The 25,710-nt window shown below is 42.0% G+C and overlaps 1 protein-coding gene across 1 annotated transcript in view; it reads right to left on the reverse strand.

Moving 5' to 3' along the window:
- EPHA6 (EPH receptor A6) overlaps positions 1-25,710 on the reverse strand; it is an 895,964-nt gene that overhangs the window by 155,290 nt on the left and 714,964 nt on the right. The window contains exons 7-9 of the mRNA XM_033941517.1: positions 25,410-25,572; positions 11,807-11,915; positions 4,483-4,553 (exon numbers count right to left, since the gene is read on the reverse strand). Of these exons, the coding sequence (XP_033797408.1) occupies positions 4,483-4,553; positions 11,807-11,915; positions 25,410-25,572 (343 nt within the window). The remainder of the gene's footprint in view (positions 1-4,482; positions 4,554-11,806; positions 11,916-25,409; positions 25,573-25,710) is intronic.

A 25,710-nucleotide genomic window follows, 5' to 3' on the forward strand; every position in this document is an offset into this window, starting at 1 on the left:
GCCGGATTGGCCCATCCGTCCCAAAGCTCCGCCTACTGGTGGGGCCTAAGGCGCGTGGGCCAATCAGAATAGGCCCTGGAGCCTTAGGTCCCACCTGGGGGCGCGGCCTGAGGCACATGGTCGGGTTGGGCCTTAGGCCCCACCAGTAGGCGGAGCTTTGGGACGGATGGGCCAATCCGGCCTCATTCCGTCGTTGGCTGCCTGCCGGACAGGCGGGTTTGGCTCCCGTCTGTCCGGCCAACTACCAAAGGTACGGGGAAGGGGGGTGGGGGTGTCGTGGGGGTCGGCCAGGGGGGTCGCGGGTCGGCTGGGGGGCAGTCAGAGGTTCTTGGGGGGGGGCGGTCGTTGGAGGGAGGGGGGTTTGCGTCGAGGGCAGGAGGGCCTGGGATCCCTCCTGCCCGTAATGTAGTGCGGGGTGGGGGTAGGGGGTCGCCGTGGCCAGGAGGGTTTGGGCTCCCTCCTGGCCCGATATTGTCGGGGAGTTGGGGAGTCGGCCGGGCAAGAGGGCTTGGGCTCCCTCTTGCTCCGATCGTGGATGCGGGTGCGGGTGGGAGCGCGTGCGAGCGGTCGTTCGGGGTGGGGGTGCGAGCGGTCCTGCTGGGGGGGGTGAATCGGGCGTCGGGCAGGGTGGGAACTATGTAAAAAAAATTTTGTATACCGCGTTCACGCGTATAACGCGCGAGGGGTATGCGCGGTAGGTAAAAACACGTATAACGCGCACGTTATATGCGTGAAAATACGGTAGGCCAGCAAAATGCTGGTCTACATTGTAAGTAGACACGGCCCGCTATACTTATCACGGCAAGGGATCTCTCTGCCGCTATAAGTATAGCGGGCCGCAGCCTGTCCGATCGGATGCCCCCCCCTCCGACACTACCGACCGCCTCCCCCGACACTACCAACTGCCCCCTCCCCCGACATTACCGATCTCCCTCCCACCCCGACACTACCGATCGCTGGCAGGAGAGTGTCCAATCCCTCCTGCCTGAAGACACACCCCCCCCCCCCGGCGCTAACAACCCCAAAATCTCCAAACTAACCTGTTCTTCAGGTCAGACGGTTCTTGCCCGTCCAGCCGGTAAGCCCGCCTGGTCGAAATGAGGCGGGCTCGCCCCTTCCCGGCCCATCCCGCCGAAGCCTAAGGCCTGATTGGCCCAGGCTCTAGAAGCCTGGACCAATCAGGCCTTAGGCATAGCGGGTCCGCCCATCCCCACTAAGTCTAAGGTCTGATTGGTAGGGTTGCCAACTGAATCCAGATTTACCTAACAGGGATTGGTCCAGACCTGGATTTGCACCATTGAATGCAGGGACTTGTAATTCTGATTTCTCCATTGCATTCCCTGTGAAAAGCATAACATTGGGATTCGTACTTCAGCCATCCTCTACCCCCTTATCAAATAATACAACTACACTATTAAATTGGCAAAGATTGGTCACAGCTTTATTTAACATCATTAACTTTAATATTAAATTTCATTAGAAACATCTTGTAAATACAACAAATATAAACACATTTTTAATTTTTGGCAGATCGACCTCCTGGAGTTATTTGGTGTTGAAACTAGTTCTAATATCCACATAATACTTCCTCTTAAGACCTCCAGTGACTTATGATGTCATCGAGCCACCTTAACTCGTGGCAATGCTGCCCACAAACTATTCACCATATTTCACACTGCTCACATATAATTCAATCTGCCTCTGATTAAAAAAAATGCTCTCATCTAGGCCACCCCCTCCGAGCTATGACCCCCCCTGAAAATCAGACCCCAACCCCACCCTTCCCTATACCAACCTCCCCAGCCCAACCTCCAAATGGGGAAGGAGGGAGGGGAATGCAAATACCTCCCATATCTTCCTCATCTTCCTACCTCCCACCGTTTAACTCCTTAGCCTGCCAAATTCTCTTTATATCCCTCCCTTCTCTTCCATCAATCCAAACTTCCACAGCCTCACCAATCAGCATCCCTTCCTTCTCTGTTGCCAACCTAACCCTTCCCCCCTCCAATCCCCATCGGTTTTCCTTCTATCCATGGCTTTGACCTCGCCCAATGTTATCATCCACCCAGCTTAAATTGGGTGGCTCTTAAACTACATTTTCATGCATACAATGGGATAAACGCAGGACTAGATCAACCCTGTCGACCAAATTTGGATCAAGTTAGCAACATTAGGCAAAAGATCATCATCTAATGAGATATTTTGTAAAAAATATATCCCACAATTTAACATTTTTGATTTGTAGAATCTTTCTGTGAAAACACAGGGCTTGCAGCAAGTGTCAGAAAATAGCTTTGGAGGTTTCTCAAAGTCTTTTGGGTGATGGGAATGTAAAGCGTGTGCAGGCAAGCCATGTGATGGGGAGCTGATTTTAACTAATCAAGCGTGTGAAATTGATGGGAAGCTTTCACAGCAAATTCAGGGTGGCAAAAATGTTTCCTAGTTCAGCACCTGCTCATCAGACAGTTCAATCAATCTAAATTTTATAATTATTTTTAAAGACACATTTAATTTATCTTATATACCCATAGGATGCTTGCCAAGGCTAGTTTAATGCTTACATTTTCAGGCTCAGGTTTTTCTTTCTTTGCAGCCTGGTGCATTTTGATTTGTTTGTGGGGTTGTCAGAACAATCTGTCACATGGAAGGCAATTCTATAATCCAGGTGCTCACATTCATGTGCAAGTTATATGCATAAATGTTTACAATGCTACACTTATACACATACTGAATGCATGCACGTACATATAAATGCTAGAAGGCCACCTGTTATTCTGGAAATAGTCACTGAATTTATAAAGTGGAATGCTCTCCCAGAGGAGCTTGTGGCAGAGACTAGTGTTCAGGGTTTCAAGCGCAAGCTGGATGCACACCTTCTTGCAAATCATATCGGGGGATATGGGAAATCCGGGTCTCCAACAGGGAGCACCTAACTGGGCCTCTGCGTGTGCGGATCGCCGGACTAGATGGACCTAGGTCTGATCCGGTGAAGGCGTTTCTTATGTTCTTATGTATTTTCAAGGGAGAGATAAACAGCGACAAAGCATGGGCAGAACATAAGCAAAGTATGTCACAGAATAAATTCCACAAGTCCCTGTCACATTTAAGCATTCACATTCCCTCAAATATGGTGCTTTGAGTTGCACAGGCAAATTTGGGCATGCAACTTAATTGAATAACAAGCCAACTAGTGCTGATATTTGGATTCTTAATAAACAATTATTAGCATTAATTGGATTTAATTTATATTTATGCACATAACTTTAGGCACCAGAGTTATGCAGAAATCTGGTGTAAATGCTGTTGCCCAAATTGGCTGCACAGGGGTCTTATTTTTATTTATTTTTATTTTTTACTGAGCCAGCAGGGAGAAGCAGCAGCGGCAGAAGAAAAGCGTGTGACTAGAGAGTGTAGCGTAGTGGTTAAAGTTACAACCTCAGCCCCTTATGGTTGAGGGTTCAAACCCTGCGCTGCCCCTTGTGACCCTAGGCAACTCACTTAATCCTCCATGTACATTAGATACACTGTGAGCCCACTCGGTCAGATAGGGAAAATGCTTGAAGCTCCTGATTTGTAACCTGTTCTGAGCTCCTTTGGGAGGACGGGATAAATAAATTAAGCTGTTATTCGATGACAAAATGAGCAATTTTTCAGAATGCCCAGGACCGTCTCATGGCCACACCCCCTTTTTGAGTTGTACGCTATGGAATTTTGGCACCCAGTATTATAAAATATTGCACAGTTAGATGCACATGTAAATCCCAATTGGTGTCAATTAGCATCAATAATTTGTTGTTAGCATCCAATTATTGCTTGTTAGCCAATTAAAATGTGTGCGCATCTCGGCAGCTTGTCCATATCTGGACACCATATATAGAATCCGGGGGATAGTGTGTAATTTCAAGGGGGGGGGGGGGTACATAGGTGGAACAGAGAGGCACAGGCATGTCTCCAATTTTATAAGTTACATACATTACATGGTGCTCTTAGACATGCCCATTTTCACCATGGTTACCCATAAATTTAGGTGCATCAGTGCAGGTTTCTATACTGGTATGTTTAAATGGAGGTGACTTGTTATAGAATTGCCTTGTGTTATCCAGATAACATCTAACACCACAGCGGTATCCTGTTGCTCTCACTGTGATGGCTTAAAGACTACTTTTGTGGTCTGATGTACTTTTAATAGATAAATATTTTGTGTAATACATAACATTATATGTAAAAATATCAACCCAAGAAATTCATCACTTCTACATTATTTTGCCAAAAAAAGCCCTCAGTAGGAATTAAAGGAAAATTTCACTGCATCATGGATGGGATTTATGGGCCTATTTTGATCCAGAATGGGCTCTGACCATAAATAGATGTTGTAATTGTTTTCAAGAAAACCTTTTTTTTTTTGGAGGAGGTAGAGATTAGCTTCCCTTGTATCTTGATTTTTAACCAAGGCATAGACTGAAACTTAGGTGTTGTACTTACAATGACCGTTTTGTAAATGACTTTGCCTCTTCTCTTCAGAGTTCAGTTTGGCCTTAATGTACCACTGGCACCTTAAGAAAGCAGAGGTAGAATTTAAATACTCATCACTTTACACTTCCATACAGATGAAACTATTGCACGGTTCATAGACAAAATCGGGGAAGACAAAGGCGCGCGCCGACAATTGAGCGCAAGATGGAGGTGCGCTCCGAAGAAAATTACTGTTTTTAGGGGCTCCGACGGGGGGTTTGTTGGGAAGCCCCCCCACTTTACTTAATACAGATCGCGACGGCGTTGTGGGGGGTTTGGGGGGTTGTAACCCCCCATATTTTACTGGAAACTTTACTTTTTCCCTAAAAACAGGGAAAAAGTGAAGTTTTCAGTAAAATGTGGGGGGTTACAACTCCCCAAACCCCCCACAACACCCCCACAACGCGGTGCGATCTGTATAAAGTAAAGTGGGGGGTTCCCCCCACGCCCCCCGTCGGAGCCCCTAAAAACAGTAATTTTCTTTGGTGCACGCCTCCGCGCTGCGCTCAATTGTCTGCACGCGCCTTTGTCCCGGCGCGCTTTTGACCTGACACCCTATTGCACACTCGACCAGTTTATAGTGGCCTAGACTCATACAATAAAAAGAGGTTTATTGACTTTTCTGTAAAGATCATTAGAAACTTGGCTCAGTAACTCATGTCCATAGAATTCCTACATCTCTTGTACAAACATGTTCTTGCAGTCATTAGCAATTATTTGTAGAATAAAATAAAATATTATTAGGTTGTTAACCCTAAATTGCATTCAGATTGCCCTATCCTCTCATTTGGAGGTGTTTTCCATTCCATTGTTCCTTGTAATAATAGACTTGCCATGGAAATGCACTTTGTCTTCTCTCAGCAGCTCAGCTTAATGCCCAGCCAGGTGCTTCTCTGCTTCCGCTTCGCTGGGATGAATATACTCATCAACAGCTGCTCACTCCAGCAAATTGTTAATTCTTAACAGTAAGGCAGAACACATCTGTAGTGGAGCCATTCAATCCTTCAAAGTGAAATTTGCCTCAAATCCTCTAGTAAATTGAGTATTTATTCAAAAATTTCCTACTCTGTCTCCGGAGAATGATTTCCAGTGAATATTCCCTTATCACTGCTCTTGAGCATTGCTTTAGAAGTGAATTCATATCTGGTGTCATTGAAATGGTCCCATTCAGGATGCTGTTAGAAAGCAAAAGGCACCTCTCATGTGCTTAGTGAGGGCAAACAAAGGCAATGAAAGAAGAAAGAAATCAGCCTCATTCAGCTTCTTTCGTTGCATTACTAATTTTTTTTTTTTTTCCATTATAGAGCTTCTTTAGTGCAGCATTCAAATGAGATTTCAGGGAATCCTTAAGAAGACTGAAATGCAATCATCTCTTTTTCGAGATTGTGTTGATGTCTTTGTTGTGTAGCCACAGTCTCATTACTTCTCTTGAAAGTGGCTGCTGTTTCTCAGTGATTACTGGGGCACCTACTGGGGAATCCAGAGGTTCATAGGTTCAGCTCAGCTGCCACCATCTCTGAAAATTGCTTCATATGAATTTCAGTTGAAAAACAGGGATTATATGTATTCTTTAAAAGTCCACCCAAATAACTCCCAGAATACAAATATGTGCTGTGACCGGGAGGGAAAACCTGCCTTATAGGCATTCACCTATCAATTCAGAAACAATTCAACTTCTTCATCAGTATTTAATCAAAACATACTATTATTTTAGGTTAGGGCCTTGGAGAGGCCTAGGCCTAAGGTACACCTCAAACCTTCCACTATGCAAACTGTTTTCTCTTTTCCCTTGTGCTTCTCAATTAATACCAGGCAAAGCCTATATAATCCTGAATTATGCACCATTGAGCCAGACAATTCTCAAGCCTAGCGGAAAGGGAACTAATTGCCCTATATGATTGGTTCTATCAATCCCTCCCCATTCCCTTTTAAGGGTTAGTAATTTCTCAGTCTCTGCCTTGGGTCCAATTCACAAAGCTTTAAAACTGCATCATTTCCTATGCTACTACTGCTGGTTTGCATAAGTCTTCTCTGCTTGTAATGTCACATACTGCAATTGCATTTCAAATTCATATTTGCTGCATTGTAACTTTTGTGTTAGAACACAGACTTAACTTAAGCAGTTCATTACTCACAGCAGTATTTTCTTTCACATTCATGTAGCACTTGCATCCCAAATCATCTCCTCTGTGTCTAGACCTTAGGGATAAACCTCACTACAGTCCATAGGTTCCACATCCTCAAACACATCAGGATTTCCCTCTGAAAAAAGTGAGTGACTCTAGACCATCTCCTTCTGAATAATTTACCTCTTGGTTCTAAGGATCTCTGGACTCCCTTTGCCTCTCTAGTTGTCTGGTAAGAGCGTATAGTGTAGCTGGTTTTAAGAAAGGTTTGGACAAGTTCCTGGTGGAAAAGTCCATAGTCTGTTATTGAGAAAGACATGGGGGAAGCCACTGCTTGCCCTGCATCAGTGGCATGGAATATGCTACTCCTTGGGTTTTGGCCAGGTACTAGTGACCTGGATTGGCCACTGTGAGAACGGGCTACTGGGCTTGAAGGACCATTGGTCTGATCCAGTAAGGCTATTCTTATGTTCTTGGAACAGGAATGGGCATGCTTCTTAGCCTCCTTCCCGCAGAATGGCATGTACAATCTCCTCCTCCTCTCTCACTCTGAACCTTGGGCTAGGGTTATTCTTCACTTGGTACTTGCCAATATTAAATTTCATATACATATAGTAACATAGTAGATGACGGCAGATAAAGACCCGAATGGTCCATCCAGTCTGCTCAACCTGATTCAATTTAAATTTTTTTAATTTTTTCTTCTTAGCTATTTCTGGGCAAGAATCCACAACTCTACCCGGTACTGTGCTTGGGTTCCAACTGCCGAAATCTCAGTTAAAACCTACTCCAGCCCATCTACACCCTCCAAGCCATTGAAGCCCTCCCCAGTCCATCCTCCACCAAATGGTCATATACAGACACAGACCGTGCAAGTCTGCCCAGTACTGGCTTTAGTTCAATTTTTAATATTATTTTCTGATTCTAAATCTTCTGTGTTCATCCCACGCTTCTTTGAACTCAGTCACAGTTTTACTCTCCACCACCTTTCTCGGGAACGCATTCCAGGCATGCACCACCCTCTCCGTAAAGTAGAATTTCCTAACATTGCCCCTGAATCTACCACCCCTCAGCCTCAAATTATGTCCTCTGGTTTTACCATTTTCCTTTATCTGGAAAAGATTTTGTTCTACGTTAATACCCTTCAAGTATTTGAACGTCTGAATCATATCTCCCCTGTCTCTCCTTTTCTCTAGGGTATACATATTCAGGGCTTCCAGTCTCTCCTCATACGTCTTCTGGCGCAAGCCTCCTATCATTTTTGTCGCCCTCCTCTGGACCACTTCAAGTCTTCTTACGTGCTTCGCCAGATACGGTCTCCAAAACTGAACACAATACTCCAAGTGGAACCTTGCCAATGACCTGTACAGGGGCATCAACACCTTCTACCTTCTACTGGCTACGCCTCTCTTTATACAGCCCAGCATCCTTCTGGGTTTTGCACTCCTCTTCTTCATCTATCATTTGGATTAATTTTAGAAAAGTAAAGAAGAATTCAGTTTAAGCTAGGGTCTGATAACACTGCCTGATAACATTGCATTCCATGAGCCTAGTTGAGGGGAGGGGGATGTAGGAGGGGGGTTAGTTAAGATAAGTTAAGAAAATGGGGAGCTATGAATGGGGGGGGGTTTAAATAGGGGTGTTGCTGTAGTGAGTATAGATGGATAAAGGTTAGTAAAGATAAGGTTAAAGAGATGTGGAACCAGGAGGATTTGGGATTGGAGGAGGTGTTATAGAGAAATAAATGGAGAGTAGGGATTGGTTTTTGATTGTTGGGGAAGAGTAGCTGGGAGGAGATTTGTGCTGGGATTTGGGCAGGAAGGGACGTTTCTGGGGTTGTGAAGGCGGAGGGAAGTGGTGGGAGAACGCTGTCCCGCCCAGCCTGCTCCTTTTTTAGAGGGAGGTGGGTCAGGTAGGGTTGGGTTCTTAGCAGTCACAGCGGGCAGGGAAGAAAGGGTTGGAGGGGAAAAGGGTCAGTTTTATTAGTTAACAAGATAGTTGGGGTTCATTGGTGATTGTTAAGATGGGGCTTATGTGTGATTCTGCCATAAGACTGGGCATGGCCTTGTGGTACCGCAGGTCGTGTGTTTTGGGGTGACAAAAGTTAAAGATTGTTTAGTACACAGCTAATGTGGTACCACCTACTTGTGAAAGAAGCAATTTGTAAGGAACTGTGAACTGTTAATGTGGGCAAGTTATGTTATGAAATAATAAAGCTGCAGCCATTGTATTGCCACTTAGACCTTCTTTTACTAAAGTGCGTTAACCGATTAGCGCGCTAAACGCTAATGCATGCATGTTAATCTATGGACACATTAGCATTTAGCACGCGCTAATTTGATTATCGTGCACTAATCGGTTAGCACACCTTAGTAAAAGAGGGGGATAAGTTGGAGTTTTGAAGTTATTTTGAAGAGTGTCTGAAGTAGGAAAGGTGATTGGAATTTGTGAATACCAATGTTATAGCTTTTCTAAAATTGTTATTTAAACATACAACCATTTACACATGTGAATTGGCTTTTTACGTATGCAAATAGTGCCTAACCCTTCTGAAGTCACCTAAGTGTGATGTGTAAAATTTCTGTACAAGAACACATCAAACTGTTTCCTCTTGCTGTTCCAATAAGGATTCTGTTCTTGTTCAAAACAATGATCATGAAAAACAGAAATATTGGTGGATCAAGACCACTTGTACTCCATTTGCCAATAATCTTACACAATGGATCATTTTGTTTCTTTTGTCAATAGTGTGCCTTTGTGTCTGTGAGATGTATACCTGAATTGTAATATTGCTTTAATTTCTCCCACAACTTTCCTTTTCAACATCTCTCCCTTCTGTTACTTATAGCAACTTTTTTTTTTTTTTAGCTTTTTATTCTATTGAAGATTCTGGGTTTGATATTAAAAACAATTTAACTAGGCAGAAGAGGCAACTGCCCTGTTACATTGATCTGACTGGGTGATCCTTGGGTTTTCAGTGACACTTGAATGCCTTTGAGTATCTACCTAACCATTTTCAAACCAATCCTCAGTGCACACCTAGTCCCATAGACTTTTCAAGATATCCGCAATGAATATTCATGTTAGATTTGCACATTCCACCTCAATTGCACTCAAATCTAAATCACCAATATTTACTGCAGATTTCTTGAAAATCCAGTAGGGCTAGGTATGCCCAAGAACTGTGTGGGAATATCTAAGCTACCCCTTTGTGTCCAGTGGGCAGTAGGAGTGGGCAAATTGAGCAGCTGCCCTGGGTAAAATCTGGAACGTGGGAAGTAGCAGGGACTTGAACTTGTCTAAAATTAGACTGGCTGAAGGCTGTTCTGCTGCTTTTCACATATATTTGCCAAGCACCAGTAAAACAAGGACATCTTAGGAACAGATGCCCTGTTAATTATTTCAAGCACTCATTTAGCTAATTGGAAGTCTGAGGGAGAATTTGCTGCTCTGTGATTCTATCAGCACAGGCAAGCTTAAAACTTTTAACAAAAGGGTAGTGTGATGGTTTGTGCTCTTCTAAACTGGCATGTTGCCTCTGTGGGAAATCTGACTTATGCAATCGAGCCTGAGAAAGATAAGTGGCAGAGGGCTTAGATTTCCATTTATGTCATACAATGAAAGGGAACCCTTCTATCTAGAGCTTCCAGGGAGCTTTGAATTACTCAACATATTGTAGCCTATCACCCAGTTCTTTCATTAAAGTGCACCACGTTGCTATCTCTGCTTCCTTGAAGCTGCCACAAGCATAGGAAAAATCCTCCTATGCCTACTTGATTAAGAACTTTGGTCTTTCACCAGTGCTACATGGTTAATGTCCACTGAGCCAGCCCTGTATTTTGACTTCCTATGTGAAACTTGATAGGGGTGGCTCAAAGTAACTATAGTTTCAGGCTGTATAATAAAGATATGAAAGCATTTCAATCATTGGTTATACTCAGTTACATTTGTATCAGGTAAATTATGTAGCCTAGGAATCTAACATTAAAAAGTGACTCCAGACCCTGCACAATGAGCCATCCTCAAAAGTCCTCTCCCACCCCCCTGCCTAGCAAAATATGCAAAGCAAACAATGACATTTTTTCATAGAACTCACCATAGATGAAAACAGAGAAAGGCATGTCTTTATCTATGGCAGGGGTGTCAAAGTCCCTCCTCGAGGGCCACAATCCAGTCGTGTTTTCAGGATTTCCCCAAAGAATATATATGAGATCTATTTGCATGCACTGCTTTCATTGTATGCTAATAGATCTCATGCATATTCATTGGGGAAATCCTGAAAACCCGACTGGATTGCGGCCCTCGAGGAGGGACTTTGACACCCCTGCCATAGATAAAGACATGCCTTTCTCTGTTTTCATCTCAGTAATACCAACATAAACTCTCTCCAGTAGCAGGCTTATTTTGAAATAACATAAAACTCTACAAAAGCCACTTGGGCTTAGCACTCACACAGCAAGGAGAAAAGAACAGCATTGTAAACATTACATTATAACATTAATGCACCTACTGAGAAAACTGAACAAACCAGATTACAACAGATCTTTACTTAAAAACGCCATGATAACAGAATTCCTGGCCTTGTTTACAACTATAAAACAGAGAGCTCCTCACCAAGAACAGAATAAATCAGGCATAGTGGAACATCTTCTGCTTTTCACATGTAACTACCACAAATTAAAAACAAAGTAAAATTTTAACCCCAAACTCCAAGAAGCCACAAGATGAAATAATAATCAATTTCTCCCCAAATTGTGCACGGCCCCAGTCGGCAGCATTTATGTGGGTAGAAGGAGCTTTGATAGGTGCTTCTGAACATCAGGCATGAGTTACAAAGAAAGACTATAGTGGAAAGTAGTTAGCAAGGAATAAAAAAGAACAGAAACCAAGGAACATTAAAAACAGAAATTGCGATGGGAGTAGAATTTGAATTACACAGTGGAGAAAGTTGAAATACTTCACAGCGTGCTCATCAGTAACGAGGGTGACATTATGATTTTAATTTTAAGGGCTATACTTGTAGATTAATTCTGATATGAATGCTTGTGCCACTTATTTCTGTGAAGGTGAGTGATCTGGTAGGAAGATGAAGAACAATGTCTTGCAGTGAGCCTGGCTGAGTTGCCCTGTAGCAGGTGAATGGGGACAAAGTAGTATGCATTTATTACCTGCCAGTGATTAGGAAGAACAAAGTCAGGATGACCAGAAGAGTGAATCCACCCACAGCGGCGGTAGTAATGACCAGAATCTGTCCCTGCTCAGCTGCCATGTCAGAAGCTGAAACAGAAAAGAAGTTCAATTACAGTACAGTGGTTCACAATCAGGATTTAGATGACCACAGAACTCTGAACAATATGGATTTTAGCAACATAAAGAGGGGAAGGGGAATAGAAAGAGAGATTTTAAGGTGTGAGAGAGACCACTAGTACTACTACTGTGCTAAGCACAGATGATATTGTTACAGCAAAGACTTTAAAACATTGATTCTGAGGAATCTCTTTTGAAAAGTTTTTTTTTTGTGTTTGTGTGTCTATGGCATAACTTCTGAAGCTGGGCCTTTATAAATCATAAATGTCCCTATAGTGTTAGGTTTAAAATATATCGTTACTTTGGATGATGAAAGCCTCATGTTGCTGATATGGCTAGAATATAAAGATGTTCATGGTTAGAATTTGAATATGTAGCTGGGCTAGTTTAGATGTAATGATTATTCTGTTCTGATCCTTTTCCACTATATACCTGACCCAAGAAACGGGCAGCCGATCCACAAGATCCAGGATACAAAAATAAACAAAACAGTAGATCAGAACAGAGGTCCAAAGCTCCAATGTAAAATTTATTCACCACATAAAATCATAAATAATTAAAAGCCTGACATGGCTATGTTTCGCCCTCATAAGGGCTGCTTCAGGGTCTGCAAAAACCAAAAGGGAGAGTAGAGAAACTATTGCCAATAGGTGATACTTCTTGAATAACACCTTTTGGTTTTGATGGCTCCTGATGCAGCCCTTATGAGGATGAAACATGACCATGTTGGGCTTTTAATTATGTATTTATTTATTTATTTATGTGGTGAATAAATTTTACATTGGAATTTTGGACCACTGTTTTTTTGTAACCACTATATTCCTGGCCAGTACCAGAAATTCTACAGTCAATATTTCAAAGATTTCTCCAAACATATCTTAGGAACAAGACTTTAAATCCTGCCTCCTTTATGTAATCTTTTTTTTTTTTTTTTTTAAGTTCAAAGTGTTTTATTAATTTTTGGAAAACACAATACAAAGGAATAAAACAAACAGAAAAAATAATTGCAAAGTACATGGTCCAAGCACATAAAACATAATCGTTAAAGTTATGCTTCTAGTATGCAGTTATGCAAAATTTGTAGGAATAATACATGTTAGTTTAATAGTATGACATATAAGCATATCATCATTTCTCCAGAAATATATGTACGTAATAAAAAGAGAGTTAGTACAAATTTAAACAGTCGAACAGTAATGTTGTATGGGAGACCAAACAGATTTATATTTGCCAAGAGCATTCCTTTTTTTCCGCTAACACTTGTTCATATTTACCATGGAGACATATAGTATTCCACCAAGCGTGGTATTCGACCTTATCTAGATTTTTCCAGCAAAACAATACATTTTGAATCGCAAGAGACAACATAATAGTCAGAAGGTGTCCTTTGTGTTTATCTATAGGCAAGGACAGACCATGAGACATTAAAATCAGAATTCTGATTGTTAATGGTTCAGAGATATCTAAAATAGTACAAATAGTATCCCATACCTTGTTCCAATAAATAGCCAGGTGTTTACAATTGAACAACAAATGTTCCAAGGATCCTTCAACACTATCACATGACCAACAATTAGATGAAGATGAGGGGTCTATTTTGTGGGATAAGGAGGGAGTCCAAACAGCACGGTGCATCAAAAAGAAAATGGACTGTAGTACTGAAGCAGATCTAATGGATTTATGTATGGTTAACCAGACGGAGCACCAATCAATGGCGTCCGAGGGTAAGTTCAACACATGCTGCCACTTTATTTCGGAGGACAGAGGTTCATTAACTGGTGTCGATTTGATCATCTTATACCAAAATGAGGCTTTGCTGGTGAATATTGTAGGTTTTTCTAAATAAGAACTTAGGCTCGGTTTCCCCGCCAGAGACATCAGATCCGGAATAGCAGCGCGTAAGCAATGATTGAGCTGTATCCAAGCATAGAGCTGTGTTTTAGGGAGACCCCAAGTATCTGACAGCTCTTGAAAGGACATCCATCCCTTGGAATTTGTCAAATCCCCAACTGTCTCAATGCCCCTCTGCCGCCACAGGGGCCAAAGAAAAGATTCAGATTGGATCAAAAACCTCTGATTGTTCCAAATCGGCAGGAGAGCAGATTGTTCCCATCTGTGGGACATGGTGGATTCAAGGACCTGAAGGGCAGATTTATATGACAGAAGAATGTAATCATCTTTATCCCGACGAGACAGAGTGTGGCCAGGCAGGAATTTCATTCGGAACACGCCATACAAGGAATTTTCCATGTCAATCCATCTTGGCTTAACCATATGACTGTTATCAATGTGGCCATGAGTCCATTGTCGGATAATAAAGGCACTGTGGTATTTATAAAAATCAGGGAAATTCACCCCACCTTCTTCCTTTGTCAATTTCAATTTTTTGAGAGCAATACGAGGCTGCTTCTTATTCCATATAAATTGTGTGAGAATAGAGTCCAAGGTGTTGTAGAAGGAGCGAGGCAAAAAGAACGGCAGCATGTTCAATACGTAATTGATTTTTGGAACAATCATCATGCGCACCGACTCTAATCTGCCCCACCATGATAGTTTTAGCGGAGACCAGACTGATGTTGTGTGTCGAGCAATCATTAGTAAGTATTCAATATTGAGTTGAGTAGTTTCTTCTAATGAGGGTCCAAAAAAGACACCTAGGTATTTCATTTTTGTGGCAGACCATTGAACTCCAAACTTTTCCACCTCAGGCTTAACTTCTGGGCAGTTGAGAGGCATGACCAGTGTCTTGCTCATATTCAATTTATATCCGGAGATGTCTGAGTATTGCCGGATCGAAGTTAATAGATGTGGGAACGAAGCAGGAGAAATGTAGAGGAGTATGTCGTCAGCATACGCCGAGATTTTAGTCTGAGTGTCTCTTAGCTTGAACCCTACAATGGATTTATTGTCACGGATCGAAATTAGTAGGGGTTCCAATACCAGATCAAACAGCAAAGGGGATAACGGGCATCCTTGACGAGTGCCACGGGAAGGGTGGAATGTGGATGACAACGTTCCATTTATATATGTTCTTGTAGATGGGAATGAGTAGAGTATTCTGATCTTCTTGATGAAATCTGCAGAGAATCCATACCAATCCAACACTTTAAATAAGAAACCCCATTCGACACGATCAAAGGCCTTCTCTGCATCTAGCCCCACCGCAATAAGGTCTTGGCGGCGGTCCTGAGATTGTGCAATGATGTGTGAAAAAGTTCTTGAGTTGTCCGTGGCGAGCCTCCCATTAATAAAACCACTTTGATCCGAACTGATTAGTTTGGCTATAACACCTTGCAGCCTATTTGAAAGAAGTTTAGCATAAATCTTTGCGTCTACGTTTATGAGAGATAAAGGCCTGTAATTTGAAATAGAGCGAGGATTTTTTTCTGGTTTTGGGAGGACTATGATATGGGCTTCAGTAAATGATCCATGTATTTGACCCGATTCAATGACGGAAAGAAGAAAACGTAGATAGTAAGGGTTAAGCACATCCTGAAATTCTTTATAGAACGCCACAGTAAGCCCATCCGGCCCGGGAGCCTTATTAGATGCCATGGAATTTATCACCTGTGAAAGCTCTGTTAGATTCAAGGGTTCATCCAATTTGATATTATCATCTTGCGTTAATGTAGGATGAGAGAGGTCATCCAGGAATTGTGAGTCAGGCTCATTGTCGACCAGTTCAGAAGTGTATAACGTTTCATAAAAAGATTTGAAAGCTTGAGAGATGTCATTGTTAGTAGTTAAAATGTCTCCATTATCTAATTCAATTTTGATCCGTAACTTGCAAGATCTTACTGTCATATCTTCCTCACACGATTTACAGGGAAGATGGGTCAAGGTTACCATCACATATGGTGGGCAGAGGTTCACTTTGTTTAATTTGTATGGTCCTTTATGTAATCTTAATGTATTTGTCCAACAGAAATTCCATATTTAAAAAAAATGATAGTTTATAAAAATATTAACAGAACTAAGGGGAAACCACATTGATAGAAATTGGTGTTTTTTGTTGGAGATCATCAAAATGGAAACTCATAACAGTGCTATGAAATGTATAACACAACCAAGACCCCATCCTTACATGCCACCACGTAGGGCTATCTTCTGAAACTGTGTTTGATACTATAGAGCTGTCCTGTAAGCTTCGTGGAATATACTGCATAAACTGTAATAGCATGGAATTGTTCCAGGGCTGCAAACCTCCAATGGTAAGCCCTTTATAGGCCATGTCCTACCTATTGATAGCTCAATAACCAGAGAACATCGTAGCTTTGTAATGTTCTTGTTCTGATTTATGAAGGAATCATTCTCTTCTATGCGTTGCAAATCTTACTGCTGTAAGCTTGTATTGATAGTTGAGTTTAAAGTATTTCAGCAAATTGAATTTTGAGAGTGTGTAGGGTTACCAGATGTCTAGATTTACCTGGACAGGTCTTCTTTTTAGAGGGATGGGTTTTCAAAAGCCAGCAGTTTGACTGGGTTTTGAAAACTGTTGAGCTTGGGGCTGTGTCTGGAGGGCATCCTCACATGCCCCTCACATGCCCTCCAGACACAGACATCCTCACATGCGTGGATGTCCTCCAGACGCGGCCCCGAAGTGACAAGGTTTGTGTGTGGCCGGGGTTGGGGGGAGAGATGGGGCAGAGCTGTGGGTAGAAGAAGGTGGGGCTGTGGGCGGAACGGGACAGGGCCACGGGTCCTCTTTTTTTGGAAGCAAAAATCTAGTAACCCTAAGAGTGTGTGTTTATTATTGCTTCTGAGATGAAGACATTCTTATCATGGACTATTTTTTATAATTAACGTTTCTGATTTTAAGCTTTAACCAATAAACACTGATTTAGCATAAATATTAAAAGAGATATTCATTGGCTAACCAGCAAGAAAAAAACCCCTGCTTTTTTATACCCTCCACTAAGATTTTGTGCCTTTTCTGTACTGATGCCTAAGTGACACATACATGATTTCACTGGATAAAGTACACAGCAATAGCCAGTAAACACCAATTTAATTTGTACACTCAAGGAAATCCAAATTAGTTGGAAAATAAATATCTACTACTACTACTACTATTAATTATTTCTATAGCGCTATCAGACTTATGCAGTGCTATACAGATTCACAAAGAAGACAGTCCCTGCTCGAAGGAGATTACAATCTAAACAGACAAGACAGACAAACAGTATGTCAGGGATACGGTTAAGGGGAATGGTTAATCTCCTAACTAGGTTGGTGGGCAGTGGGGAGTAGGATTATGGATTGAAGGCTATATCAAAAAGGTGGGTTTTCAGTCTGATTTTAAACAAGGGAAGGGGCTTGGCGGACAAACTTGGGTAATTTATTCCAGGCATAGGGGGCATCTAGATGAAAGTAATGAAGTCTGGAATTGGCAGTGGAGGGGAAGGGTACAGCTTATCTGAAGAACGGAGTTCTCTGGGAGGCGTATAAGGAGAGAGAAGAGAGGAGAGATTTTGAGGGGCAGCAGAATGAACACACTTGTAGGTCAGCAATAGGAGCTTGAACTGTATGCGATGGCGGATAGGGAGCCAGTGAAATGATTTAAGGAGAGGGGTGACATGAGTGTAGCAAGGTTAAGGAACGTGCATCCCTATTATGGTCCCCTCATGGGGTTAGCCACAGACATTGTGTCAGTCCAATGAATAGGTCTCACCTACAACTGGTTTGTTGACACTTCTTTCTACTAATGGACCCCGATGTACCCAAAACCTCAATATCAAAACAATTTACCCCTAGATTCTGTAAAAGACACCCATATTTGCATGCGGATCCATGTGCCCAAGGGATCAGATTCTAACTACATGCACGCATTAGCGTTTAACACGTGGTTAGCATGTGCTAAAACACTTAGCACACCTTAGTAAAAGGAGCCCTTAGTGTGGATTTTTCCCAGTACCTAAATTCAAGTGCCAATTACTAAATCTGGCCCTTAACCATTAATACGAGTCTAAAAAAGAGGTGTCAAAAATCCTCAGCAAAGCAGATGTCAGAATATAGTAAAAGTATATAGTAAAAGTTTTTGGAGAACTGGCTGCATGTTATGCTGCAGGAACTTTACAAAGTTGACCGCTGATCTGTGCTTGGTAATAGTGTGCTTTATGGAGTGTGTGATTTTGATACTCTATTAACAAAATGTTACCCCTGATGCAGCCCTATTTTGGGCGAAACGTGTCCCATATCAGAGTAATTTTAGGACTATTTGAAATAAAGTGCAACTTTTACTGTATCTGAGATCCACTCCTTATTCTGACACCTTAATCATTAATCACCTCTTTGAATATTTTGTCCTAGGTTACAGGCTCATACTTATAGAAAACATGACTTGTCTTTATACTTGCAGGAGTTATCCTTTCAATGCAACAAGTACCATATGATCACACTAAAATAATGGCAGGTCAGACCACGGGAATATGCTACATGTTGCATTGTCAATAATTATAGAACATATTTTGCCTGACCCCCACCTTCCCAGATTCACCTGCCATTTAAAAACTACATCACAAACATCTCATCTTTTTTCAGGACTCTGAAACACCTCAATGGACTTAATATCATCAACCTTATAGTGGAGTGATCTCAGGCCTTCAAACCAAGGGTCATTCCATTACAGTAGTCAGGGGGAACACTACCTCTTTTAGGGATCCGATGGGCTTCGGTGAATTTGCCACAGGAAAATCACTACCATGGCTTTGTAAAAGGAGCCCTTATTTTAGAAAATAAAATATTTGACCAGTCATTGCATTTCTAAAGCTACTGACATTTCTCAGGGTTTTAATTTGTAGTTTGCATTGGAGAGAAAAATAGACAGCACTCTTCCCCTATTTTTCCCAGCCTGAATGGCGCAAGGGATGCTCTTTTACTGATGGGGATGCATGGGGAGTCTTATAGGCACAGCATACTCAATATGTTTATTTTTGAGAGCTACTATCTCAAGAACTGTCTGTTAAAATGAAAGTGATAACTTTCCAAGCAATTTTCCTGCTATATTTTACTTTATTTTTATTCTAGACAGCTTATTGCCCTCTCATTTCTCTCCTCAGTGCTTCTCAAAGGATCCATGGGTAGATGGTGATGCATGTTGGACTGCGGCTGCCATTTAGAATATGATTAGTTCTACAACAGATCCATGTGGCGGAAACACCTGCACTCAGATTTCTTTCATAGTCTCTATCTCTAAAGTTACTGACCTGTCTACTATGATACAGAGAAGAGAGAGTTCTTTGATAGCACAGAGAAAATACAACTTGGTAACCAACCACTTACAAAGCAGCAGGGCAGGGGTGTGCCCTTGACTTGCTATATTAATGCTTTAAGATGCAGGTGGCTTGTAAGAAGCTAAAAAAAATAATCAGAGAAAGCAGAACAACCCATTTCTCATTATTACGTGTGATTGGATCCTTTATAGGGGTACAGGGCTGCAGGAATAGGACATTATACCACATATTATATATTCATGTTTTGCTTATGAAAGAATACTAGACAATATGCTGACAGATTCTGGATTAACTTTGCACAAGCACATACAATAGGTGTTTTTCAGTCAGATTACATATAATGGCAGTTCTCTTCTTTCTTAAAAAAAAAACACAAGAAATCTTTGGGGTTGATATTCAAAGCAATTTAAACAGCCATGAGAGGCTACTGGCTTTTTAAATCTCTTGTCCAGGACTAACTGGATAAATTCAGTTGCCCTTAACCAGATAGTGCTGCTGAAAATGTCTGGTTAGCACCAATGCTGAAACCAGCTATTTTGTGGGAGATCTGGAGGCAGAGACTGAACTTACACGGTTGAGAACAGATATTCAGCTCTTAACTGGATTAGTTAACTGGATAAATAGGACCACGTAAAACACAATCCTATCTTTATTCGGTTTAACTTATTGGTTAAATGCTGAATATCAAACTTAACCAGATAAGTATAACCGGATATTGAATGCCGGTGCCTTGCCATGGCCTGGCATTGAATACCTGGGGATACTGCTGGCAGCAATCAAAAAAATGCTGACCAGCAGCAACTGAATATTGAGTTCTTTAAGTAGTTTTTTATAAACTGTCATTTTCTAACTAGATATATTAGAAACGTAGGCCTGGATTCTCAAAAAGCTGACGAAAGTTAGTCGCTGGCAGGCGCCTAGATCGCACTTACTAGTGACTAAATTAAGGGTTTTAATTGGTTCTAAATGGTGCCATTAAAAACCAATTAAAACCTAGAAAATTAGGCGACGCTAGGCAGCCTCCAGGACCGGTGCCTAGGTCCATTTCACCTAACACCACCTAGTGATGTTGAAGCCTGGAAATGGGCATGTTTAGGGGGGCGGCACTGGGCTTTGGCATCACTAGGCATTGCTAGCAGTGATTCAGCAAGGATCCTAGATGCCGGAAATATAGGCCTGTAAAACCCTGGCCTACATTTATGGCGCCTAGCAGCATCTGTCAGTGATTGACACATGGCAGGTGCCTATTTTATAGGGAAGAAATAAAAGAAGAAATAAGGAAGTGGGATTTAGGGAACTCCCCGACCAAGCCCATTCTATTCTGCTCTGCAATAATTAAAATGCAAAACAAAATCAGTGCCATACTCTGAAACAAGGTGGAACTGAACAGCTACTTATCTGAGAGCATCCAAAACTAACACTTATGTAGTTCTCACAGACTCTCATTTGTCTTTTGCAATAGAGAGCTAACATTACTCTTCAGACCTGTTGGAATACCTACCTGCCTGAGTCAATAAGCATGCTAAATGCAATCTGACAGGGCAGGCCTTCAAGGCTCATATGCCTTTTGACTAGAAAGAAGATTATTGAAGTAAGAACCTAATCTTCATTTCTAGTGCAAAAGGCATATGTCTTGAACCAGTGAGATGTACCAAAGCAGGGCAGGGTAGATGAGCCTGTTGCTAGCACGGAGGACCCAAAAGTGGAATCCAGTCATGTCATTACATCCACCCTGTAAACTTTCGAGAACGTTTGAATGCTGGCTATATAGCTGCCCTACAAACTTCAAGTTGAACTGCCCAGGACTCAACCTATTAAGAAGCCACACTCCTCGGAGAGTATGCTTGCCCCCCAAAAAATTGGTGGTTGCTTATCACACCCAATGTACGCTGAAGAAATAGCCCTGTGAATCCATCTTGACATGGAAGCCTTGCACAGGTTTGCTTCTGCAACTACCATCACCTTGAGAAAGGTGTGAGGTGCCATTGCCAGACCAAATGGAAGAGCCAAGAATTGAAGATGACTCTTCAGCATATGGAATCTTAGTACCTTCCTGTAAGCTGGAAATATAGGAGTATGTAAGTAAGCATTTGTCTAATTCAGGGAAACTAGAAATTCTCATGGCACCACCGAAGCTATGACCAAACACACAGTCACCATCTGGAATTGGAACATTTTCAGTACTGCATTGACTGTACTCGGATCTAGGATTGACCTCTAGTCATCTGAGTCTTTCTTGGACATGCTAAAGTTTATATAGTGTCTACCCATGCCTAATTCCTTGGTTGGTACTGGGTTCTACAGCTTGCATATCCATGAGCTGTTTCACCTTTGCTTGGACTTTGGCCATTTTCTCTGGTGGTTGGGCTGGTGAGTCTACAAATAAGTCTAGTAGAGGATGAAATAATTTGATGTCTGGTACCCAGGGGTCCAAGCCAATCCTTTTCCAGGCTTCCCATTGAACTGACAATCTCTCTTATTTGCGGGAGTTCCGAGACTTGTCTGACATCATTGGGACTTCCTGGAGGCTGCTGCTAGGCAGAAATCTGAGAGCTGAGTTTGTTCAGAGCCTCAAAAGTCCTGTCAAGAGCTGTAAAACAATCTCTGAGCATAGGACCTTGCTGAGGACAGATGAAAAAACCATGACCCATCCCCACAGGGTCATGTGGTCTACTATCAGGCAAAGACTTAGGGTGATGAATTACCACACTGGTCGTAAGATAATCCAGCCCTTTGCTAAGGAGCATTTGTCTTTTGAAAAGCAGCCGACACAACATACTTTTGGAAGCAGAATCTCCTGCCCATTGCCAAATCCAGAGCATTCTATGGGCAAAGATAGAATAAGAAGAGACATTGCTCATGACCCTAAACATGTCATATCGAGCATCTGCTACATAATCCACCCCCAAAATTAGCAACTGGGGGGTAAGCATAAGAACATAAGAATTGTCAACTGAGACAGACCGAAGGTTCATCAAGCCCAGCATCCTGTTTCCAAAAGTGGCCAACCCAGGTCCCAAGTACCTAGCTAGATCCCAAGTACCTAGCTAGATCCCAAGATTTTATGCTGCTTATTTTAGGAATAATCAGTGAATTTCCCTAAGCCATCTCAAAAATGGCCTATGGACTTCTCTTTTAGGAAATTATCCAAATCTTTTTTAAACCCCACTTAGCTAACTGATTTCACCTCATTCTCCAGCAACAAATTCCAGAGTTTAATTACACATTATGTGAAAAAATATTTTCTCTAGTTTGTTTTAAATCTACTATTTGGTAGCTTCTGATGAAGCCTGACACAATATAGTATGGCAGGCATGTGCAATAAAGGAAGCTGCCTACAGCCTCAAGGATAAGGCCTCACACTGTCTTTTGAGGACTAAAGCCACTCTGTGGACATCTGCATCTTTCTAAATCAGTCCACCTTTACTAGGCAGTGAAGTTCATTTGGTAACCTATGCTAGCAGCGAATCTACTTTAGGCTCTATAAACAGCTGTTAGAAATCAGAAGTCAGTGGATTCAATTTTGTCATGGTCCATGCAAGGGACTCTCTGGAGCCTCCAATGCTCCGTTAGCATCGTTGAAATGTAAGGATGTGAAATAAAACAAGGTGGTTCGAGGCTTAAGCTGTTCATTATAGAACGCTGAACAGCAGAGACCTGCGGAGGTTCAAGCTTCAATACCTGCGAGGATGCTGTGATGACCTCCAGCAACACCACTGGCTTAGAAAGGTGGCATAAATTTGAGTCTTCCCATTGTTTCAGGGTTTTCACAGACTCCTGAGTTCCAGCCCTAGCCTGAGACCCTGAATCTTCCAAAATTAAAGATTAATTTTGAGAGAGTAAAAGCATTTAATGCAATCTCCAGCCATCCCGGTCTTTCTACAACTGTACCTCCAGGTCCAGCAAGTGAACCTTCTGAGGTGGCACTGTGCTATGTGAAGGCAAACCCCCAAGTGCAATAGCTAGCATGACCCCAAAGGGTACAATTATACCTTGATAAGTCATATAGGCTTCAAACATAATACAATCAAAGTCAGGGTAAAACCCTGAACAGGATGCCCCAAGGACATCTGCAGAGACTCTCCTTGTCTCCTCATGGACCCAGAGGTGTCGGTGCATCTGTATTGCGCCAAAGATGCCAAGTCACTATTCTGGCATTTTGATTCTCAGAATGAGCCATCTGTGACTGCATTGACCTACAGGGACCAGAGGGGACTAAGCTCAGCGCTTCTGCTCCCCCTCACATGCCCCATGGCATGTGGAACAGGGATGCTCCTGATCTGGCCATCCAGTGTAAATCTGGCATCAATCAAGCATAAAACAGGCTGAGGAGTCCATCTCTATCAATTTTAATCCAAATTGAGGTGTTTTTGAGGCAGATAGAAGCTTTTAAAATCAAAATGGGACATCCAAGTTGGCAACCATGGTGCCAAAATCGGCCCGGGAGAGCTGAACAAAAATGCAAAAAACTCCATCAAAGTTTCAATTTAAGACACCCCCACCCCCCTCTCCACCCCGATTTCTCCTGTATAGTTCAATAGCCTGTACTGTACTCACAGTTATAGTTGTTATGCCTACATCAGCTGAAACAGTAGCTGAGATATGGAGAATAATCCTGTCTCAGACAAGCATATAGACATAATTCAAATGCTTGTGTCTTGAAGCTACCAGTCAGATCCTGAGAGAGAGAGCCTGAGAACCCAGACCCCCACAGCTCCATACAGTAGGCATTTTCAGGGAGGGAATGGAGATGTCACCCAATAAAGTCCTCAAGCTCTAGTAACAACTAGGAGCGAGCCTTGCTACCATGGGAATGGTCCCCGAACCACCAAATTATTATGACTAGACTAGGCTGACTAGGTAGGTGCCTTGTAAAAGGGTTGCCTTCTCAGCTACAGATTTCAACCAGGCAGAGCTGCCCCAGTAGCACTGGGGACCTCTGGAGCACCGAGAAGCCTCAAAATCTAGATAAAACCCCCCAAATAATACATCAGAATCAGTTTTATCCTTTTACTCATGTGTAGAAGGAGAAAACTGAAGAACTGGAATGGAGAGAGAAAAACATGTAGATGATGCCTTCTATACAATTTGTGATTAGAGGTGAATAATCCACTCGTTCAAGACTCATATGCTTTTTACACTAGAATTGGGAATTCATTTATTTCCTTATCTATAATTAGAGTTGAAGAAGTTGGGAGAATTACAGCAATATGTCTATTCACATATGTTCTACCAAACTTTTATTTTCATAGATGAAATACTTCTTAGTTTTTATCCAAATTTATGTTGACTGTGTTTAAGCTGTATTTATCAGATTGGAATTTGCAGAGCATGCTGAAAGCAGAGAGGAATATTCAGAGCTAATTAGCCATTCAGGAATGGCTCCTAGCTGGTTAAATAGCACATGATCCTGAAATGGACTTTAATGATAGTCAAAGTTCCAATTATACAATAAAATGTTCCACATGAAAATCAAAAGGACTTAGTCTGCTAGTAGCACAGGACCCAACACGGTCCACGTTTCTACAAGATGTGTTCTTCAAGCAGCCACATACCAATTTTTCCATGCATTCATCATCATAGGACTCTCAGGGACCCGTGAAGAAGACATCTTGTCGAAACGCGGACCGTGTTGGGTCCTGCACTACTAACAGACTAGGTCCTTTTGATTTGTATGTGGATTATTTATTATTTTTTTCATGTGGATCATTATATTGTATAATTGGAACTTTGACTCTATCATTAAAGTTTTTTTGCTTTGTTTGGATTCTTCTCTCTCTGTGGATTCTTTGGGGTCAATTCTTTTTATATCTAGTAATATTCAGCATGAGATAGGCAACTATCTCCTGCTGAATAACTAGCTTTACGAATTGGATGGTGACTGGCTATGTTACATGAAATGGCCGGTCACTACCAATATTCATCGGCTCACCAGCTAAGTTTGATGGCCAGATAGAGCCGCTTAAAAGGGTAGTATAACTTTGGTTGTTAGGACTTAGCTGGAGAGCTGCTGAATACTGGCCTAACTGGCTATGTCTTGGTTGACCATAAATAGATCAGAATTTCAACACCGGTAGCCAGATATGGCACCAACATTGAATTTCCAGCATTTCTATGGACTGTGGGAGATCGCCAGTGATATCAGGGTGGGGGTCAGAGTCTAAAGCTTATTTGTTCCCACCATTTACTCTCTAGGCAGACACAGCTTCTGCTCTGCATCCCTGCAACTTACTTTCATCTCCAGTCTCAAACTCAAACTTAGGGCTGTATCCTCTGTATCCTGATGTGGTCCTGAGGCGTATATGGAATATGTACTTGGTTGCTGGCTTGAGGCCTGTGATGATCACACTAGGAGCCTTGGACTTTGTCGAGGAATAAGTGAGTTCCTCATTTTCCTGATAGACAAAACAGAAGAAATTGTTGCTAAATTGGTTTACTCAAAAAGAAAGAAAAGATTTAGACAGAAAACTGTATGTAAACAGATGTTTGATGCATGTGATGTATTATGTTTAGCTGCCTCCACGCCAAAGCCA

Source organism: Geotrypetes seraphini, chromosome 4 (assembly GCF_902459505.1).
Source record: "Geotrypetes seraphini chromosome 4, aGeoSer1.1, whole genome shotgun sequence".
Classification (NCBI taxonomy): domain Eukaryota; kingdom Metazoa; phylum Chordata; class Amphibia; order Gymnophiona; family Dermophiidae; genus Geotrypetes; species Geotrypetes seraphini.